At 36.7% G+C, this 22573-nt stretch overlaps 1 protein-coding gene across 1 annotated transcript in view; it reads right to left on the bottom strand.

Moving 5' to 3' along the window:
* The window catches only part of LOC145687797 (uncharacterized), a 236539-nt gene that overhangs the window by 72478 nt on the left and 141488 nt on the right, over positions 1 to 22573 (bottom strand). The window contains exon 10 of the mRNA XM_081761225.1: positions 16783 to 16899. Coding sequence (XP_081617351.1) covers positions 16783 to 16899 — 117 coding nt within the window. The remainder of the gene's footprint in view (positions 1 to 16782; positions 16900 to 22573) is intronic.

Genomic DNA, 22573 nt, shown 5'->3' on the forward strand with positions numbered 1-22573 from the left:
TTGCTGTTTAACCATTTTTGGAGGATTACGAGACAAGGCGAGAATTATTTCGAGTCTTGTGAGCAACACTAGTTGACCCAAGTCTTAGGTCTCAAACACTATTTTAGCGCTAAATGGTTCGTTTGAAAAACCTATAAATTGATAAAGGTGATCACAATGAAGAGCATTTATGATCGTTTAAAGATACTCAAATCACAATATATTTCAATAATAAATATGGTTTAAACATTGCGTAGATGTTCTTATGGTGTAAATGTTATTACACCTCTTATGACGCAGAAGGATTCTGATAACTTCTAGAAAAGGGAATACATTTTGTATCTAAATTTACAGAACGAGACGAGAAGTGAGACGTAGACAATCGAGACAATAAAGAAGTTTCCGAAAATTGAGACGAGACGAGACGAGACTTCTATAAAATTTAAGAGACGATATGATAAACCTTATTTCTCGTCTCGTCTCGTCTCATGGGCAACATTAGTTTGCACCGAAAGATGTAAAAGAAACTATTCAAATTTCATCTGAACATATTCATGGTAATATTAAGCGTGGAGTAGTCAATGATTTGTTCCATTTTAGGTGATCTGGAGTAAGTTATACGATAATATGTGTAGTTTTCTTTATTTAGGACGTATGTTCAGGAAAATAATTCAGCAAATAGGCTGCAAAATTGAGGACCTGATCCTCGCAAGGGTTTCCTCACCCTTAAATACCTCATCCTCAATGATATGAGGGCGAACAAGGGCGATTGACAACTCTCTTTGCGAGGATGAGGGTGAACGACGGCGAGATCCAACTGCCACTACCAGGGCGAGGGTGCGCGAGGGCGAGGAGAAGTTTCTAGTACAACAGGGAGGGCGAGCGAGGGCGATGCACAACCATCCTCGCGAGGGCGTGGGCTAACTTCTACTGTGAGGACGAGGGTGTGCGTGGGTGAGGACCAACTGTCACTGTGAGGGCGAGGGTGAGTGAGGTCGGAGCAAAATGAACATCTATGTTCCACACTACTGAGAGAAGAACAGGAGGAAGTTGGTAAAACGAATTATGACTCTCAGGTAAAAGAGATTAAGCTGCACCATGAAACGATTCGTAAAGCTGTGTATCGATATCTAACAATAAATCAAATTCCGCAACCTTTGAGAAACTAGCTGCTGAATCAAGTTTCATGAAAAGACGTTCGAATTTATCATTACGGAAGTCTGAGGGACTTTCAAGAGCTCGAGCTGAGGGTGTTTATAAGGAGGCAGTGAGTCCTTGAAATCCGTTCCTTTAACGATTGGTCTCAACACAGAAATAACAACGTATATACAACGTGGATAAGTCACAGTCATTCCAAAGAAGGTGGAAAAATGGGTGGTACTTACTTTGGGTGAGGCGAAAATATCACTGTGATAGTCGCTTGGAACGCAGTTGGACAATACATTCCACAATTTATTATTTTAGAAATCAGCTTATGAATGAAAAATTTGCAAACAATGTACCACCTCTGAACACTTCCCTGGCACCTCTGAACACTTCCCATGAACCTCGTTCCCTTTTGCATTCTAGGAGGAGGGAACTTGGTAATGACATCAAACCCTCATGTGTAATTACAAAACATACATTTATAGAAAAATAAGAAATCATCAGTTTATCAGGCTTTAATTGATAATTTTGCACAATATTCCCTATCGAAGGAATAGTAGATGAAGTTTCTGTACCATGAGTCGACAGTGCCAACTGACATGGTCGATTAGAAAAGATGTTATATGGTGAGGGAGGTGATACTTCTTGCTGAGTATTTCAAAACTGACCGAGAAAAATCGTTATCAGACTTAAGTCTAACAAGCAGATTGTCGATGAGGAGTTGCAGAAATCGGGTAGAAATATTATCGATTCCCACGACAGAGTGTGAACGGGGATTTCCCCTTATGAGTTTGCAGATGACTGAGATTAGAAATAGACTAAGTGCTCAAACATTGTCTAACTTGTTCTTCATCAATATTAATGGCCCACCATTAAACAAGTTCAAAGTAGACGAGCTGTTATTTCTTGACTGAAGGATGGACATCACTCTGCTGCGGATGATTTACCACGAAAAAAGTCTGGAGGCCAACAGGAAAGAAACCCGATTTCAGATTTGTTATAAGATGGCAAATTACGAGTTATGGAAAATGCATACTTGTATTATTAATGGCTTATTTGTGTTATTCAACTTTGTACCTAATTTTTCATAAGTCTCTTCTTTGCTTTTTATAAATTAGAACCTAAACTACTTTGAATAAATATTCATAATAATTGCAATTATGCATATTTGTAACTTAAGCTTAATGTGGTGTTTTAGTGATTACACAAATTACCATTATGAACATCCTTTATGGAGATGCTCTCACAGAGGGTACCCGAACACCTCTATACGCTATGGAAAAGTGAGTTTTCAACTCTTTTATGAGAAAAATACTGTGAACTGAGAAATCATAACCTTTTCCATATTGCACAGGGGTATTTTCCTGAGTATAGAAGTTTCTTTTGGAATGTGTTGAGAAATGAACACTTGCAACAATGTTCTCCTAGTACAAGTATATTTTAGGCACACACTAATTTCCCCCCACCTCGAAGTGCTTCAAGTTCCACACTGACAAAGACCTTAAAATGTTATATCGTAAAGGTCAGATCCACCGTTATTGTAACAGAGCGGTACTTGAGAGTAGAAATTCAAACCCCGATTACTCACAATTTCGCAGTCTTGTTTTATTACAAGTGTAAACTCTTTAGTCCGTAGATAAGAGGCCGTGGATCACAGTTGATGACGATGGATTTTGGTGAGACAGAGTAGGTCATATTGTATGAGAGTGGTTCATGGTGGGTGGTGGGTCATGGTGGGTCAGAGTGGGTCACAATGGGCGGTAGGTCAGAGTAGGTCACTGTGGGTAGTGGGTCAGTGAGTCGTGGATCACGATGGGTGGTGGGTCAGTGAGTCATGGGTCAAACTTTCATTGACCCACGCCAACTCTGGTTACTACTGAATAAACTTTTAAGTTTCAGTGGTCTCACTTCTGATTCCCACAAATTAATCTCCCTCCCCATTCTTCACTAATTTAAATCACAAGCAATATATAAACATTATATGCTTCAAAAGCGAATACTTTCATGAAAGTTATTCTGGAAAGTAATTTCCAGAATACGGGAGAATAAGACGGTCTTGACTGATTTGAACTGCATGTATTGGGATATTTGTTAAGCTGTAAACAACTATACGCTTTATTGTACCATAATCTAGCAATTTTGGCAAACGTCTTCACAGAAACTTATATTCTTCTTATATCATTTAAAATACGGACATCCCAAATCTGGGGTATTTGTTTCCGTTTACTCTACTATTTTTGATCGTAACAAATGAGGATTGTTTGAATGCGATGAAGAAGATAAATGCCCACTGTTTTAATAAAATCAAATAATTTATTCGCTGGGTTTCACTGGAAAATTATTTTGTATGAGAATGTTCAAACATGCAATATGGGGTAGAATTTCCTCTTTTACCTCACGTAAACTTGATGAATTACAACCCCAAACAACAGAGCTATTTCTGCAAGTTAAAGGAAGTATCAATAAAATCACACGTCGCATTAGAGAAAAATTAAAAAGAAAACTCACCCCCAAGAGGAAATTACCTTTCCTGCATATTTTTATATAAAAAATTGTTTTATACATTATCTTGGGTCATTGGACTTAAATATTTGTTTATGAAATACAAGCAGAATCACCTGAGTCCTTTTTGATAAAACTGATTCAGGTTTGAGAAAATAGTCCAGAAAGATGTCACTCACAAGAGTTAACTACTACTCCTGAATGTTATAAAAACCTTAAGTTTCAACTATTGTCTCCTATCATTTCCAAGAAGTTAATAATAATAATAATAATAATAATAATAATAATAATAATAATAATAATAATGAAAAATACTTGACGGCGAGTTCGCTCTTATCCATAACGCATCATATATATTCTTTAATAATGATTTAATATAACTGAATCCTGTTTATAGACTATGTGTGATGGCCTTCGTATTACTTAGTGTACTCTGGAAATTAAACTTACTAGTGATATCTTGTAATTTTGTTAAAGATTTCGATTTATTCTTTTTTATCTTAAGACAGAAGATTGCAATGCTCATTTCAGGAAAAAGAGAAAGTTCATTCAACCATGAAAGGCCAGTTGTTGATAGATCTGAAGTGCGATAGTGGCTTACTGAGCTAGAAACTTGAATACGCGACAAAACGTACCACCGAGAAAACGTACCACTTACCCTGAGGGCTCCTTGTAAAGGGTTTTCTAAAAACACTTTAAATAATGACAAGCGACAAAACGTACCACTTGCCTGGAGGGCTACTTCCAAAGAGTCTTCCAATCAGCTATCAAATAATGACATGCGTCAAAACTTACCACTTGATAGGACGGTATATATATATATATATATATATATATATATATATATATATATATATATATATATATATATATATATATATATATACCGGCCAAAATAAGGTTAAAAGTTGAACAGATTGGTGATGAGAGAAGTACCGATGTAAGACCAAGACTAAGACTAAGGGATGCAAGACCATGACAATGCCTGATTTCCTCATTCTGTCGATACTTCACCGAAAGTCCTATCTCCTGAACCTTTCCCCAAAGGCATTTCTTAAAATGGAAGAATCATCCACTGATTTCTGTCGAAGGAAATACCTGGTGAAGCGCAGATATGACCGACGATTCAAAATCCACATTCACTATTTCTGGTTTCCACTCCGGCACAGACTGAAGGATGAGTTGAAACAAACGAATATCTGTCTTCTTATTCTTATTGGGTAATAAAGCAAAAACTACCGGATTGATATTGTTTCTTCATACGAACTGCCAAAATTTGCATGGATACTGTAAATCTGAGAAAATTGTTTACTAGAGCACTTGAAAGTACCACTCATGAAAAAAAAAAAATAAAGCGTTTCAAGCTCTCTTTGCCCTTATTACCACAAAAAAATATAATTCTATTTTCTTATCCGTCGTCAGCTAACAGAAAAGAAGTACCGTCAAGCATCTTGAGTGTTTCTTCTTCTAACATCACTTCTTTACAGTTGTTAGGCTCTTTTCTATTTCCTTGCGCCGTACATCTGTTTCTGTAGAGTTCTTCTCAGCAGCCTATTACCCCCCCCCCACGAAAACTTTTGGTGAAAGTAAATTTTGATAACCACCACCAACCCTGTTTACAATGTCAGATTTCCTCGAACTAAATGTCTGACATTTCAAGGTCAGTTTTTCCTTTAAATGGTACGTTTTGTCGCGGATTAAATATCTGAAATGTTTTAATTAGTCCATGACAGGTTGTCATTTATGACAGGTCGTCAAAAGTGGTACGTTTTGTCGCGAAAATTCAAGTGGTACGTTTTGTCGCTCGTACGTTTTGTCGGGACACCTAGAAACTTTACTAATCATTGAGAGTGTATGTGAAAATCATAGAGATAATAACACATTCCATTCAGATGCCGTTTACCAAAAATGTTCGTTAATTTTGGACGGAGATATTTCTCACTGTTTGCTACAAGCTCTCAAAATTTGTGAGCAACATAGCATTGAACTTTTGTGCTTGCCACCTCACACCATTCATGTATTACAGTATTACAATCACTGGATAGAGTAGTGTATTTTCATGAAATCAGCCTATCTGAGCCCGGAACTTCAAGTGATAATCGAATTTAAAAATCCAGTCTGGGATATACAGTATATTTAAAAGTACATGGGATGTACAGCGTATGATGGAGCAGCAATTCCATCATATGCTGTACACTGTTGCAAATTCTTCTCACTCTTACATAAAATGTCAAACATATCTCCACCTAGGAGAAGCAAAGTACAGGTCTACTTACTTCTCCCGAACATATCCAACAGCTTCTCATGAAACTGAAGTTATCAATGGAGGAATGTGGTAAAACCGATCTTGCATCGTTTGGCCTAATCCTTGTTTCGCCTAACCAATTATCTGACACCTTTATGACAGATAAAAGATATGCTTTATGTCCGCCATTTTAGGCGAAATAAGGATACTCCTTTGGCCTAATCATCGTTTCGCCTAAAATGGTGGACTATAAAAAATTGTGGAGATAAAACTGGAGGGAAATTTTTCGAAAAAAAAAAAATATATTCCCTAATATGTAAAGAACTGAGAAATACAGATGCAAAACCAGTTAAATCCCTCTTCCATATTCAGTTTCATAAACTATTAATCCCAAACCTGCAAATAACCTAATGAGAAAAGCAGAATCAAACCCGGTTAAATCCGTATTTCAAACAATTTGAGGTTTCGTACTGTATAGAATTAGTTTAGTAATCTGAATATTTATTGCAACTCTTCGTAAATCATTCGAAATTTTATTTGGCAGAATTTGAAGTGTGCTCTTTCGTTATTTTTTTTTATTTTTTGGACTGAAAATTTAAAAAAAAGAAAATGAAATCTTTAGTTTTACGTCCCACGCTTATGCCGGTTAGGCTAAAGGAGACGGGGATGATTAAAAGTAAATGAAGTGGTGGAATGAAGAAAGTAGGAGGAAACGGGAAAACCCCGAGAAAACCCACGAGCACTGTGTTTGTCCACCACAAAGTCCACATGGCGCGAGCTGGGATCGAACCAGGGACCCCAAGCACCGGAGGTGAACGCTCTACTACTGAGCCACCGCGCACCCTGGACTGAAAATGGAGACACTATACGTCTTAACCTAACTGTTCGTGAAACTTTTCTATGTATATTTGCTTTTCTCTAATAATTACTAGAGAAATGCACGCAAAATCGAAAGGAAACGATACTCTAAGCAGCGATGATCATAATTTTGTTATCAGACAACACCAAAATTGTCTAGAAAACGTACAAGGCACATGAAAAACTGGAAACGAAATGTAGCCAAAAAGACAAGGTGAGTGGACTATCTGTGGTTAAAAGTCGTTTGTTTTGTATTTCAGGGTAACTCTTTACTTTGAACATAACATTGTTGGATTAGGTTCTTCTCTAAACGGTCTCTTCAGCTTCAGCAGAACCTCTTTCTTAAAATGTCTTGTGTCAATTATCATTCAAAATTATAACATGCTTCTAGTACAACATGTTAAAAAAATTGCCACTTATTTACTATTTCTGATTCTCTTTCTGCCACTGTTTTGCTGAAACTCAATATTTGCACATTTTGTTTTGCTATATTTCAAATTCATGTATTGGGATAATTGGCAAATTAATATTCACCCTATGTTAGTCCATAAAAGGTTACAAACTCTTCCAAAATATAGTCATTCAGTTTAGAAATGTATATGGATAGGTATAATTAACTCCGCTTGTAGTTACGAAGGGTTTGACGATTGAAAGTAGCTCAAAGCTCACGTTTTACAAAGAGTTTTTTGAGGAATAGAAAACCGAGAAAATGGTGATGCACCAGAGGACGACGACGGTATGGATTTCCGTTTAATAGATGATGATGGAGAGGAGGTTACGTAATTCAATTTTTTTTGCACATTTGGATCCATTGTTTTCAATTTAGAACAAAATTAATGTAGCATTTATGTATCCATATTAATTTGTGCCAATCTTGTGTAATGCATAGTTGATAATACAATCCCCCCCCCAATATTTTAGTAGGCATAATACTGATTTCTGACTCTGACTCCCTTTCTTTTTGATGGCTTTTGTATATTGAGCCTCAACAAAAATGGCCGCTCGTCCAGATGCAAAAGCTGTTATTTCCATTTACATACGCAAAACCTGTTAAATCCAAACTATTTTCTTCAATAACGCAATTCGCAGACTAGTGTGATTACACAGCTTTCGACAGACCAACACTGAAATTATTCTTAATTTTTTAATGTTCTCTAGTTTCTAATGTTATTTTACAATTATGACGTGTTTAAACAGTTTTTCTCGATTTGTCACAAATTTTAAAATGTGAATTTAACGGGTTTTGCTATTCACCTACTCATATATATTCGTATATATCCATGGTCCTAGTAAATACATAAAGGAGTTTTGGTAATCCTAACTCCTCGAAAATAGTTAATATAATATTAATCTATATATTTTACATTTCTTAATTCTTTATATACTAGGGAATTTTCTCTTATATAATTTCCCTCTAGTTGAATTTCCACGATTATTTCTTATTATCCGCCATTTTAGGCGTAACGAGGATTAGGCCAAACGAGGATCCTTTTTCCTCCTAAAATGGCGGACACAAATCTTATAATTTATCTGTCATAAAAGTGTCAGATAATTGGTTAGGTGAAACGAGGATTAAGCCAAACGTGGCGACACGGTTAAAGCCTGCTTGAAGACGAAAAGCATCAAGCAGTCAAAAATAAATAGGCTCGTGCCATCAAGTGTTACCTATGCTACACGTGATGATCATAATGATTAGAATGAATCCGAGAACAATGTACCATGCGGATTCTGTGAGATGAAATATTACTCTAAATTATCAATGAGCAAAGAAGAATGAATTCGCTGAGAACGCTGTAAACAGTGATACCATCAGGCCCGTATCCAAGGGGGTCTATGTGGGCCAGCCCCCCTAAATTTTACCGGCACTTCTAAATTTTTCACGGTAAGCTTGTAAATAAGCTATAATATGGTTGGATCGCCCCCCCCCCGTTACTTTCTACCGGGTCCCCCGTACATTTTTGGGCTGGCCACTGGCCTGGTTGCCATAAGATAAGTGTTGGATCTTACGGGAGAAAACAGTTTGTATGCAACAATTTCCTCTATGTTTCACATTTCTTGATAACTTTCATTGTCTCGTACTTCAGAAGTTCGAGAAATTAGTGATTTCTCATAAGTTTGTATTAAAAAAAAAAAAAAAAATTCATGCACTTTGATTTGTCTAGCACAAGCTTTGATTTTTTATCTTACTATATTACATTAATCTCTCTCTCTAGACTTCAGATAGTATATTGAGGGTGCAGAGTCTATCACGCAAATTGAAATAGGGAAATAATTGACAAAAGTGAAAGTGGATTATGCTGCAAATTATTTTAGAAATTATTGTAAATAAAGCATAAATTCAATCGTATATGCACTACGTATTAAAATAAAGATGAAAACGACGTCTTTTTAAATTAGCCTTAATGCGAAAATAATTTCTCTACCCTCCTCCTGTATTAAATCTATGTCATATTTATATACAAAATATTAGGTAAATAAAATATCAGAACTCGATACACTCCACGTAAGTATAATGAACTTACAATTTCAGTTTTAAAAAAAATGACAAATTTCCAATTTAAAAAATGTTGACTAAATTATTGATACACAAGCATATATCCTATAGCATAGTGGAATAGATTAAGGATACGAACATATTAAAAGTATTGTTACTATCAACATTTTCTATTGTCTGACGAAGCCATGAATTCAGAGTTCTTAAGGTAGAAAATGAATAAATAAAAATTTTCTAGCTTTACGTACCATAATTATGAACTTTGGACTAAAAGGAACGACTGAATGAAGAAAGTGAATTATTATGAAGAGTGCTGGGATAAGAGTGTATTAGCACCTAGAGTAAGCCCATGGACACCGTGTTGTACGCCAAAAATTCACATGGTCTGGGCTTGAACCAGGCTCCTTTCGTACCAGAGGTGAATACTTTACGACAGAGCCACCTTATCCCATCCCTCAGAAATCAATATGAATCATTATATGATATGTATGACATGATAAGTACAGAGGAGGTGTTTACACCACTTACGCAAAACTAATCGTGGGTACGCTATTGATAATAAAGCATGCAAGCAAATGAAAATATTTTTAAGAGTAACAAGAAAATTAATCATTCTGAGGAGAATTTTCAGGCCACTTGTCCCGCCAAACAGCAGAATGCTACGTATTTCTTTTTTCGTTTGCCTTGATCTCATATACAGTCATTTATTTATATTTCGGTTTGAATCATTCTACGGAAATGGTGGAAGGTAATTTTCTATCAATGAAGGGCCGGAACGATCGAGTCGAAGGCAAGGTCAATGGTCTTTGGGGATGTTGGTTTATTACACATGTCCACTGCCCGCTCCTAAACGAACTCGTACAATTGAACTCGTACTCGCCTACAATACCGACTATTCAAAGATAAAGAAAAATGTAAAAGTGGTTACCTGACTTGTCATAAACATGTCGGACTACTTTTAGGATACCTCTGACTGTTTAGAAAAGGCACCCAGATGAATTTGATATATACACTCTGTGGGTGAATACTCGTTTGTCCTCTTGGTGAAGAAAGGGGATATTTGTTTCTCCCTTTTTCACCTACAAGCTATGAAACATTTTTTTTAGTTTTTTTTTTTTTCTACATAATGTCATTATTATCGATGATACAAATAATAATATTATTAGAACATGTATAAACATATCTGAATACTAAATAAATATATGATTTGTTTACTGGTTAACTGCCGGTTTGGAACGTCGGGAAGTCTAGGAGGCAAGGAAGGACATCGTTTACGAGGTTCTGGGTTTGAGTTCCGGAGGAGAAACTATTCGGGCTCGAGCCAAAAATTGTTATAAGTTATAAGGCGCCAGCCAATCATGTTCAAAACTGATCGCCCCGGGTTTAGGGTTGTCAATGACTCGAGCGGCTCGACTCACTATCTAGCTGGACTGAGAAGTGAGCCGAACCAACAGCTCACCCAATTGAGTCGGCTTGAACCCTCAGAAGCTGATCTCAGAAGTTCGTTTTCAAAAGCTATTAATGTTCTTTCTTATATTAACGTTCACAGCACTACAGGCAAACTAATTGTTTTATGATTTTAGTCTTTAAATCCTTAGATAGTGCCTTGATTTGTTAACATTTTCATTGGAGAAAATATATACCAATGACAATTAACATATATTTTCTTTACTCTTATTGAACTCTGCTGGTCTGTTGGATTTATCAGTAAAAACGTTTAATCAGTATCAATTTGGGAAACAACGACACTGAGGTTCTCTTAGGCTTCAGAGTGTAAGCGTGAACATTCATAAATGATAATAAATGTAATTGACTAGAAATTGGGTAATTTTGAATAATATGGGCACATTGAAAGCAAAATGATAAAATATTTCATTGATATAAAAACATAATTTGACAGAAACATGAAATATCTTGTCTAGAGTTCAATCAGTTGGTTAAATTACTTTTAAAATGTAACGCGTTACTTCGTCATCAACTTTTCCTTATATTCAGTATATGACGCAAATTACACAAGTTGATAGTTGTTACTAATATAATTCACACTCAAGTAATGCTGCCTCTTCGTTGCCAAATGGGCGGTCCCGGGTCTATTCTCGGCGAGTTTGCTTTCCTCAGTTTTAACAAGCAGCAGGACCAAATTTATTATTATTTTAGTCGATTTTCTGTACGTATAGAAAGCTTTTAAAGTTAAGGAGACGATTTAAAGTGCCAGTGTCATACCCAAAGGAGCCCCAAGGGACCTATCGCCCCACCCACCTACCCCAATAAATACTACTAAACATTGGTTCAGTCCGTTTATTTCTGAAGATGGTTATACAAGAAATTTATCGAAATGGAAATTTACATCTGACTGTACAAGAACTTAGTTTGTAACTCTTCTTTACAGTCAAACAAAGGATTTCTTTAAACGAGAACCCAGATACAAGAAACCCAATGAGCCGGATATACAGTAATTTCCTAAAACTGATATCTGACCTCTAGCGAACAAAATTCGGTCCATTTGATCATGTATGTTCTATACCGACTCTAATGGCGCAATTGGTTTAAATGGATCGGCTCACGGCTTGTTCACCGGTGTCCCGACAAAACGTACCAGCGACAAAACGTACCACTTGAATTTTCGCGACAAAACGTACCACTTTTGACGACCTGTCATAAATGACAACCTATCAAGATTAATTAAAGCATTTCTGGTATTTATTCCACGACAAAACGTACCACTTATATAAATTACAACCTGTCATGGACTAATTGAAACATTTCGGATATTTAATCCGCGACAAAACGTACTACTTCATGTTAAGAAACTACTTCCTCATGAGCAGGTAAAACAACGGCAGTATAAGGTTGAGAAGAACAGACAGGTAATGTATCGAGTTCTCAAAATGCAGAAACTTATTGGTAAAAGACGGCTCATTTACAGAGGAAATGTAGCAGCCTATAAACTGAAAGACACAGCTATAGATCATGGAAACTTTTTGCATATTATTCCTTTCTTAAGCAAATTTGATCTTCCGCTTAAAAGTAATTTAGATAAAGTCACCGAGAAGAGTCATATACGAGGAAGTAAGCAGGATAGTGGTCGCATAACTTTTACTAAACACGGTGAATTATGTTTTGAATGCTATCAGCACACTTATCAGAGAAGATATTTCGAAAGAAGTCTCTCAAGCTTCAATATTTTCTGTTCTATTAGACATTACTCAAGATATAGTAGTTTCAGGCCAGTGCTCTGTTGTTTTACGGTATGTTGTTAAAATGGTTGTTAAACAAAGGGTTGTTGTCATTGTAAAATGCATATCTACCACAGGCCAGTGTCTTTGCGGTTTACTGCTGGAAATTCTGCAGAAGTTGAACCTTGATATTAAGAAGTGTATTTGAAATTCAACCGATGGCTCAAGTAAGATGCAAGGACAATATTCGGATTTTTTCAATTCACCTATGATCAGTTACACGTGCGATTCAGTTGATTTTGAGTTTAACGGCCCTTTTAGCAGCGAGGCTATATGAGACGGGACATACTGATTTACGGGAAATCCGAAGCACATGAGCTCCCGCGGGGAATCGAACCCAGGTCTCCCACGACAAAGGCGCATACGCTAACCGCTTAACTACTAAGAAACTCAGTTACACGTGTGGTGTTACGCTCATATACTCAATCATGTCTTATCGGGGGCGCGGTGGCTCAGTGGTAGAGCGTTCACCTCCGGTGCTTGGGGTCCCTGGTTTGATCCCAGCTCGCGCCGTGTGGACTTTGTGGTGGACAAACACCGTGCTCGTGGGTTTTCTCGGGGTTCTTCCGTTTTCCTCCCACTTTCTTCATTCCACTATTTCACTCATCTCTCATCATCACCGTTTTCTTTAGCCTAACCGGCATAACCGTGGGACGTAAAACTTAAAGATTTCATTTCATTTTCAATCATGTCATATGTGATCTGACAAAAAATTGCATTGATACTATGTCATTGTTCTGCTGAATGACTTTGCGATATTTATGCGTGAGTCTTATCAGCGAATGTACATTTGGAAGATCAAATGTTAACAAAGGCGTCTTACAGTTATTGCGGAAACAAGATGGTAGAAAACACACTGTTTTTCAGAAAAAGTTTGGTCATTTTTCGAACCCAAAAACTGCTTTGTAGCCTATATAGAGTTGATCATATCAATTAAGAAAATTGCTTCTACAGAAAATATCAAACCAAAAGCTAGGTGTAAAGCGAAAGGATATATAAAAGATCTTCTCAAGTTCAAAACAATTCGGACAGCACAAATGTTCCTTAAGATATTTCAAGTGACGATCTCTGTCAAACTATCTCCAAATAGAGGGTGCTGCTAGTGTAGTCCTATCGGATGGTGCAGACTACTCTGTTCCAACTGAAAGAGTAGAGAGATGATTTTGAATCCATTAAGAATGCAGCATTAAGCTTTGCAGAATGGGCCAATAACAAATTTGAAGACTTAGAACGTGATTTCTTTTTTTCTATTGACCTATCAACAATTCGCCTTCAGAGATGGACAAAGATTTTTCCTGTGAATATGAAGATGAAGCTGCTTCTATCCAATGACCAGGTACTGCATCGAAGCATTCAACACAATATTGGACATGGTAGTTTTGAGTATTTCTTCAAGATTCAAGAAGCAATGTACTTTATGGATTATTTGAACCCTAGCCACTTCAACCAAGTAACAGAACTTCCAGACGTGCCTTTCGATAAACTTACATATTTTCTGAAAAACTTCAGTTAAGAAGTTTCCAAGAAAACTATAAATGTATTCTCTTGGACTTTTGAAGGACGTGGATATCCTTGAAAGTCAGTCTTAATGACGAGCACAACCGAGGAAAAATGACTGTGCTGATGGTGCAAGTGATTCAGAATTAGGAAAAAATACATTTGTTTACAAGGAAAGCGAATGGAAAACGTGTTGCAAAATTGTCCAATGTGCTGCTTTTTTAATTTTGAAGAATTGTAATTTGTGCAGTAATACTTATCCAGGTTTCCAGCATACAAATTTTTATTGACTTTGTCCGTAACTCGGGCAACATGTGAAAGACTTTTTTCAAAATTGAAATAAACTGAAAAACATTAAAAATAGGCTAACGAGTACCATGTCTCAGGAACATTTGAAAACATTTTGTTGATGTCTATTGAAAAAGATTTATTAAAAAAATATTTCGAATGCAAAAGTGATAGATACAGTAGCATCAAAAACTAGTACACTAAAACATCTGCTAATTTTGTAATATAGTATACGTTCTCCTTGAACTTCATATAATATTTTGAACAATTCAGAATAATACATTGATGAAAGAATATCAGGTTTAAATTGTCAATTGTTAACACTATTGACTTATTGTAGAAAGAAAACTGTGCAATTGATTTGTGACATTGAGATGCTGGTGGCCCTTGTGGGAGAAAGCGCCCGCGCCTCTCTAATAATACCTATCCGTCTCTGGTCCAAAGCCTGGATAAAGTGTGATGGAAATCAGCAAATATTCAAATATTGCATATGCAAGATTCTTGCTGGTCTTGGTCTGGCGAGAATCTTGCAGGTATGGTCTTAGTCTTAGCCTTGGTCTTGCATCGGTACTTTTCTCAGCACCAATCTGTTCAACTTTTAACCTTATTTTGGCCGATATATATATATATATATATATATATATATATATATATATATATATATACCATCCTATGAAGTGGTACGTTTTGTCGCCTGACATTATTTGATGGCTGATTGGAAGACTCTTCGCAAGTAACCCTCCAGGCAAGTGGTACGTTTTGTCGCTTGTCATTATTTAAAGTGTTTTTAGAAAACCCTTCACAAGCAGCCCTCAGGGTAAGTGGTACGTTTTGTCGGTGGTACGTTTTGTCGCTAGTACGTTTTGTCGCGTATTCTGTTCACCACAGAGCTGAGATCAGAATGACCGCTCACATGCCACGCCTACCGAGCCGATGCTTCACCTCAAGCGAACCGACTGGAGTCGATGGCTCATTCCAATCTAGCCAGCTTGAGCCGATGGCTCACCTAAGTCGAACCGAACCGAGCTGGTTGCTCACCCAAACCGAGCCGGCTCGAGTTGATGGCTCATTCAACCGAGCCTGCTCGAGCTGTTCACTCAGTTGAACTGGATCGAGCCAGTTGATATCACTACTCGGGTTGGGCTTCTGTTAGTGCTCAAAAATTCGACCGTGCAAGTCTCAGCCTTGATGGAAAGAATTACAGTCTGAGTGGCTCAAAAGCAGTTATACGGACCAGCATCGATCAGGTATAACATTTTAATTTATTAAGATAATGCATTTATTTTCTTCGGCCTGTTCAAAGCTTCAGGTATAAGTGAAAAGACATTAAGAACAAACAATGAAGAAACTAAGTTAATACCTGTGTGGAAAATAAGAAAATGATATATAATTCCATGAGCCGATCAGTAGTGGACTGTATACCTACTTTTGGGCCACCCTGTATTGTCATTGTGCTCACGACATTTAAGGCTGCCTCATTATAAACATCTGTTGCTGTCTCGTTATCGGGACGAGACGAGATGCGAGCAGTGTCCCCTCTCATGAGCAACACTAAAAGTATTCCACATTACTGCTTACATTTCTCAAGGCTTTCGCCTTCCAGTCTAATCAGGTCATGATTTCAAAACGAGTTAAAACGAGCAAAACGAGCGAGTCATTTATCAAACTCGACTCGACTCGAAACTCGACCTCAAAAACAGTGACAAGACTCGGAACTCGACTCGAGAAAATTACCTTTGACTCGAGCCCATCCTTACGCAGAATATACGTGAGACAGGACTTAAGTGACATATGAATCACTACTCAGGTTTGCATTTCCCAGATTAACATTTTTTTAAAGATTTCCAAACTATTCTGTGCATAAATATCGTAATGCCTATGTCTTATAGAATGGCTATGTCCGTCTGTCCGTTTAGGGTTGATCGCCATAGAATATAAACGGTAGTATATAGCGGCATGATTATTTTTTAATCAATTCAGATTCTCAAGAATACATACCAACTGCGACCTTAACGTTCTACTAACACTAAAAATGGTTGTTTGCTAGTATTTCTGGTTTGAAAATTGATTTGCCTACAGCAAAAATTGGAATATATGTATAGATAAGTTATTTGTTTTTAATTGGAATCGATTAAGCGCCCCAACAATACCTGACATATACTCCGTTAACCCTCTATGCAAACCGGAAGCCCTGGTTTAATCGTTGATAGACATAGACACAAAAAAGCAGTACATAGGGACGAGCGATATGTTTTTAATGGATTCGGGTTTCAAGGAAACATAACACATGCACTCGTAGCACTCTACCAGAAATCAGAAGTGGGTATTTTTTCTGTTTTTTCCGGTTTGAATATTAATCGCTATAGATCAGAAACGTTAAAATATAGTGAGTAATGGCCTTTTGAAATCACCATGTATACGCACATGAGTTACTAAATAAATATCAGAGTATTGAAAAGTGTGGATAATATAAAAAAAAAAATATATATATATATATATAAAGAAGAACACTGGAATATGAAATATAAGTTACTTACCTTCAATAGTATCAACACAGAACACCATAATTGGACAGGGAGGCTCAGGACACACAGGACGTTTCATGCCACACTTCATCCCATCTGGACAACTAATGTTATTGCAGGCTTCTCCAACTGTGATAGACAGAGAAGCAGTCGAAGTTACGAATTTTTGATTTGCTGCAAACCAGTCAAACATCTATTATAATATATACTATATTGCTATATTTACTATTTTGCAGTTAATTTCCAAACTGCATATATATATATATATATATATATATATATATATATATATATATATATATATATATATATATATATATATATATAGATATATTAGGGATGGCCAATTCCGGAATTTTTACTTTCCGGAATCCGGAAAGTAAAATCGGAAAATTCCGGAATTCGGAAAAATTCCGGATTTCGGAAAAAATCCGGAATTCAGAAAAAATCCGGAATTCGGAAAAATTCCGGAATTCGGAAAAAATTAGGAATTCAAAAAAATCCGGAATTCGGAAAAATTCCGGATTTCGGAAAAATTCCGGATTTCGGAAAAAATCCGGAATTCAGAAAAAATCCGGAATTCGAAAAAATTCCGGAATTCGGAAAAATTCCGGATTTCGGAAAAAAATCCGGATTTCGGAAAAAAAACCGGAATTCGGAAAAAAACGGAATTCAGGAAAAATCCGGAATTCGGAAAATTTCCGGAATTCGGAAAAATTATTTTTTCTTTTTGTAATCCTAAGAATTTTGTTCAAATGCAAACGAACAAATTTCCTTTTTGTAATCCTAAGAATGTATGATGCAAGTTAAGCTGAAACTTACATCCTAAAGTATACACTACTCAATCGTCCCATGGTTAATGAGATGTAGTCCAAAAGTACGATGTACTCCTAATATTTAATTTTTGTTTTACTGTAATATTGTCCAGAGGTAAGACATATATCACACTGAGATAAACAACTTGACATAATGAAGATGTTATCATACGTAGTTTTCCAGAAAATCGTGAGAAACGATTTTTTATGAAGTTAAAATATGCATCGCTTGTTGCCAGTGTGATGCAATTGATAACTTTTATGCTGGAATAGTCTTATTATTATTATTATTATTATTATTATTATTATTATTATTATTATTTTTATTATTATTATTATTATTATTATTATTATTATTATTAATCGTTTATGTACTGTAAAAGAAAAATATGAACCTTTAAGTAGTAGATTTTATCTGTTGTTTTTTGATATCTTCTAACAGTAATAACAAATTGCTTGTAAATACGCAATGATTATCAAGGACAATGGCATATTAATGTAAGGACTACTCTGCAGATTAGCAATAAACAATAAACAATAACAGATAAACAATAGTCCCCCAAAAAAAAAGTAACTAACTTGGGCACGTCAGAATGTTCGCGAGAATATAGGGACGCATTGAGACTAGCAAAAAACGTGGTGTTATTATTACTCAAAGGGCCGTACGATGGAGGCATTAACTTTAATGTTAATGGCACCAATGAGCACTTACTTGCTCTAACGGTTAACCTCATTTTTGAGATGATTCTTAGAAGTGGGCGTGTTGGCATGCAGTTAGAGTACTAACGATTTGCGTCACTATCGAACACTAACGTAGCACTAGCGACGTTTAAAGTCGAAATTGGAGTCTGACATAAGTGGCTTGTCAACTTCACGGACATAATATTTTTCTTGAATGCGAGAATTTTGCGCCCGGGAAATTTGCGCCCTACCACAAAAATAGGAAAAAATGCGCTCGCAATATATTTGCACTGGGATGTTTGCGCCCTACCCCAAAAAGAGGGGAAAATGCGCCGGCTATATATTTGCACTGGGATGTTAGCGTCCTACAATTCAACTTATTATTGCATTGTGTAAAGTAACTTCCACTCGCACTTGAACTAGGCTTGTCTCTCATCGTCTCAGTGAGTTACTCCATCCGTTATAATATTCCGAACAAATGAAAAAAATACAATTTTAGTTCACTAAAGGGCAATCCATACAAATACAATTTTTCATTATACTACAAAATTTACAATAAACGTATAAATGACTGATATATAATTATTTATTAATATAATCAAAGAGTATAATTTAATCTACAAAAGGCTGTTTGGCTCTACCCAGATATCTCTGTTCACAATCCTTGCGAGTTGTTTGGCTTTTCAGGACACAAAATATAGAAAAGAAAATGTAAAGTGAATGTAAAATCAGTTCAGTAATATTATCAAGAAAACTATTTACAGTGTGTTTACTTGTTGGAATTACACTTCAAACACACAATTGCGTTCAGTCGTTCTTTCAGGAAAAATGTTCCGGGGGGCACATTTAGTATTCCGGAGGGGGGGTCACTGCTGGTACTATTCTATTTATTATTATATTATAGACGTATTATTTTGGTCTCCTCCGAGGGGGCACTCTGAGAGCTCTGGGGAGGCCCGTGTTCCCCCAAAATCATCTCTGGAAGAAGCAGTGATTGCGTTGATCCGTTGTGTCCTTTTGGCTTATATTGAAGTTTATTCTCCCCTTATATAGCCACAATGAAAATAAATCACAAATGGCATGGTTGTGAGGGGAGGATTGTTTATGTTGTAATGTCAGCCCCTCCGAGGAAATGCGTAAGCTCCAATAGGTTCTTTTATTTCGCAGGGCTCAAACTTCCCGGTGGAGGTACATCGCAGACGTAATTTTCCCTGTTCTTGAGGTAGGGCGCAAATTTCCCAGACGCAAAATTCTCGACACAGTTCGAATGACCTCGGAAGACGATATCTTTTTCAATATTTTTTTAATATTCTTTTACTCGAGATTTCTTCATAGCTTCTTATTAAAATACTTACTAATATATCCTCATTTTATTGTCCTAACCAATCAATATGGGTATGTTGTCAGTAAAATATTTAGATTGATCGAGCCTCTGGTGTGTAACCACAGTATTTCATATCATGCCCCCATTAGAAATCTTGGCTAAACGAACCAATATATGTTGCCAATAAAATAGTTTAGAATGATTGAGCCCCTGGTAAATAACCACAGTATTTCGTGACAGACCCCCCCTCCTTCCTATTACCATATTCTAGCTACGTGCCTGGCTCAGCTAATTCTCTACATTCTTTACCAAGCACACATTTTCTAAAGCGGAAAATGCTCTCTAAATACCTAAGCTCATTATTTTCAGCAGATGCACAAACTGGGTAACATTCTATCTACATGAATGTTATATATGTCGATTACTGGAAACCGCTTCTCGCTATCTATTACCATATAATGATTAACGTTAAAACCGCAAATGGTGGTTTGTACCGCTTCCGGTTTGAATATTACATTCATCAGGGAACTCGATTCTTAACTATTGACTCTGTACATCATGGCCAAAATTGATTGGTAATCCATCAGATAGTTCTTGAGACTGTTTGTTTCACTGACGGACAGAATGAATATATGGCTATAGAGTTTTGATAAACTAAATTCGTTAATGAGTGATGATGGAACAAATATAAGAAAGGTAGGCCTTCCACCGGGAAAATTTTCGAACACAAAATTAGCCATTGAAAACCCACATGTCCTGGGTTAGAATACCATAGATGAAAACTCTACCACTGAGTCATCAATCACCCGCTTATTAGTTTTATCAATTATTATATTAATAATAAATTAATGAATGCCTGCTTATGTTAATTATTGAACAATTACATTGTATACTTCGTAAAGTCAAAAATTATAAATTTGTATTTACTGTACATACAGTGAGCGCAGAAAGTGTTCGTACACCTATGCTATTGAAACGAGAATGCCTGCGAAAAAGAAACAGAAAATTTAAGAAGTGTAATAACGCACACAATATGAATAATGAAAACTAAGCTTTATGAATATATCAATAAAGAACCACAAAGACAAGTTTAATGGTCAGAAAGTAAATAAATTCCGTAGAAAATGTATAGAGTAGACGCAAAAAGTGATCGTACACCTGACGTACGAATACGAAACAAAGATACCACAACTGGGGTTCACTAGTATTCACCTGAGTATACACCTCTGTATAACATGACGAGTAACAGAATGAGTTTAGTTGTGAATAGGAGTGAAAAAACTGCACGGTGGGCTGTCGAAATGGGAAGCAACCGAACAGAAACAAATGAGGAGACAAGAAAAGTAATTATTAAAGTGCATAAGAAGGGTAAGTCTTTGAGAAAGATAGCAAACCTCAGGGGCAGATCCAGAGGGGGGCGATCGGGGCCATCGCCCCCCCCACAAGAGGAAACTTTCTTATTTTATATATAAATAAACCCATCCATAACAAGTTTGGAGCTCTTAAAAGTAGCAGTATTACTGCCGACCGCCCCTTCCCCAGAAGTCCGTCCTGGATCCGCCCCTGTATAGAGTAGCCACAATCGAGTATTTTCCGCTGTATGTTTGGAGTCGTTGTCTTGCTGAACAATAAATTGTTTTCAAGAACCATCTTCTGCGCACTAGTATGGAGATATTCCTTTAATATGTTAATATACACTTTGTGGATCATCACTCCATCGATAAGGTGGAGACGACCCACTCATGAGGCACTCAAACAACCCCAGATGAGCACGGACCCTCCTCCGTGTCTTACTTTAGGGACGAGATTTTGAGGATTCATCTCTGTATTCACCTTGCGCCATACCATACGCCTCCCATTGGACTCGATAAAATTAAATTTACTTTCGTCCGAAAATATGACCCTATTCCAGAAAGAAGCCTGATCCCTTATCTTTATACTCTTTTTCAAACTTTAGTCTCTTTATACGATTTGTCTTGTTCACCCAGAACATTTTCCTGGCTATCCGACCATGATACCCTGCAAATATTCCGCACTGTACTGGCTGATACTTTAACACCGCGTGTTTCCAGATCCGTTGCCAATTGCACAGCACTACTTTTTGGAACCTTTTTTCTTTCCCTAATAATGTAACGTTTAACTTGTTCACTCAACACTCTTGGTCTTCCAGTTCTTTTTATTATTATTATTATTATTATTATTATTATTATTATTATTATTATTATTATTATTATTATGGTTTCGCACAGTGATAGAAACATTATACATCGCAATTATTGTTTGTACTGTTGAACGAGGCCTGTCTGCAAGGTTTGCCAGGGGCGGATCCAGGACGGACTTCTGGGGGGGGGGGCGGTCGGCGGTAATACTGCTACTTTTAAGAGCTCCAAACTTATTATGGATGGGTTTATTTATATATAAAATAAGAGTTTCCTCTTGTGGGGGGGCGATCGCCCCGATCGCCCCCTCTGGATCCGCCCCTGACTCTATAATACCTTGAAACAGCTTCGCACACCACCCCAATCCCCAGACATGAACCCCATAGAACATCTATGATCTCTTCTGGAGACAAGAATCAGAAGGCACAGCTTGTCTACTAAAGAAGGCCTAAGAAAAGCTATTCAAGAAGAATGGGACATAATCAGTCCCGAAGCTACAGAACTACGAACTACTACAGGTGAAATCAATGCCACGAAGACTACAGACAATCATTAACGCACAGGGTAATCCCACAAAATATTAAATAACGTAATATACTTTATAAGCATTAATTCAATCATAAGTGTACGGTGACTTTTTGCGTTTACAAAAAAGGAATTCTCTCTTTTCTTCTGAACAAAACAGTGATTGTCTTTGTTTGCCCTTTCTCTTGTATATAGAAATAAAATGTATGAATGTGTAGTCTTAATTCTGGTTATATATATATTTTCCACCTCCCATTCTCATGCTAGCTGTTTTCAATATAAAGTATGCACGGTGTACG

Source organism: Thermobia domestica, chromosome 6, assembly GCF_964235325.1.
Source record: "Thermobia domestica chromosome 6, izTheDome1.hap1.1, whole genome shotgun sequence".
Taxonomy (NCBI): Eukaryota; Metazoa; Arthropoda; class Insecta; order Zygentoma; family Lepismatidae; genus Thermobia; species Thermobia domestica.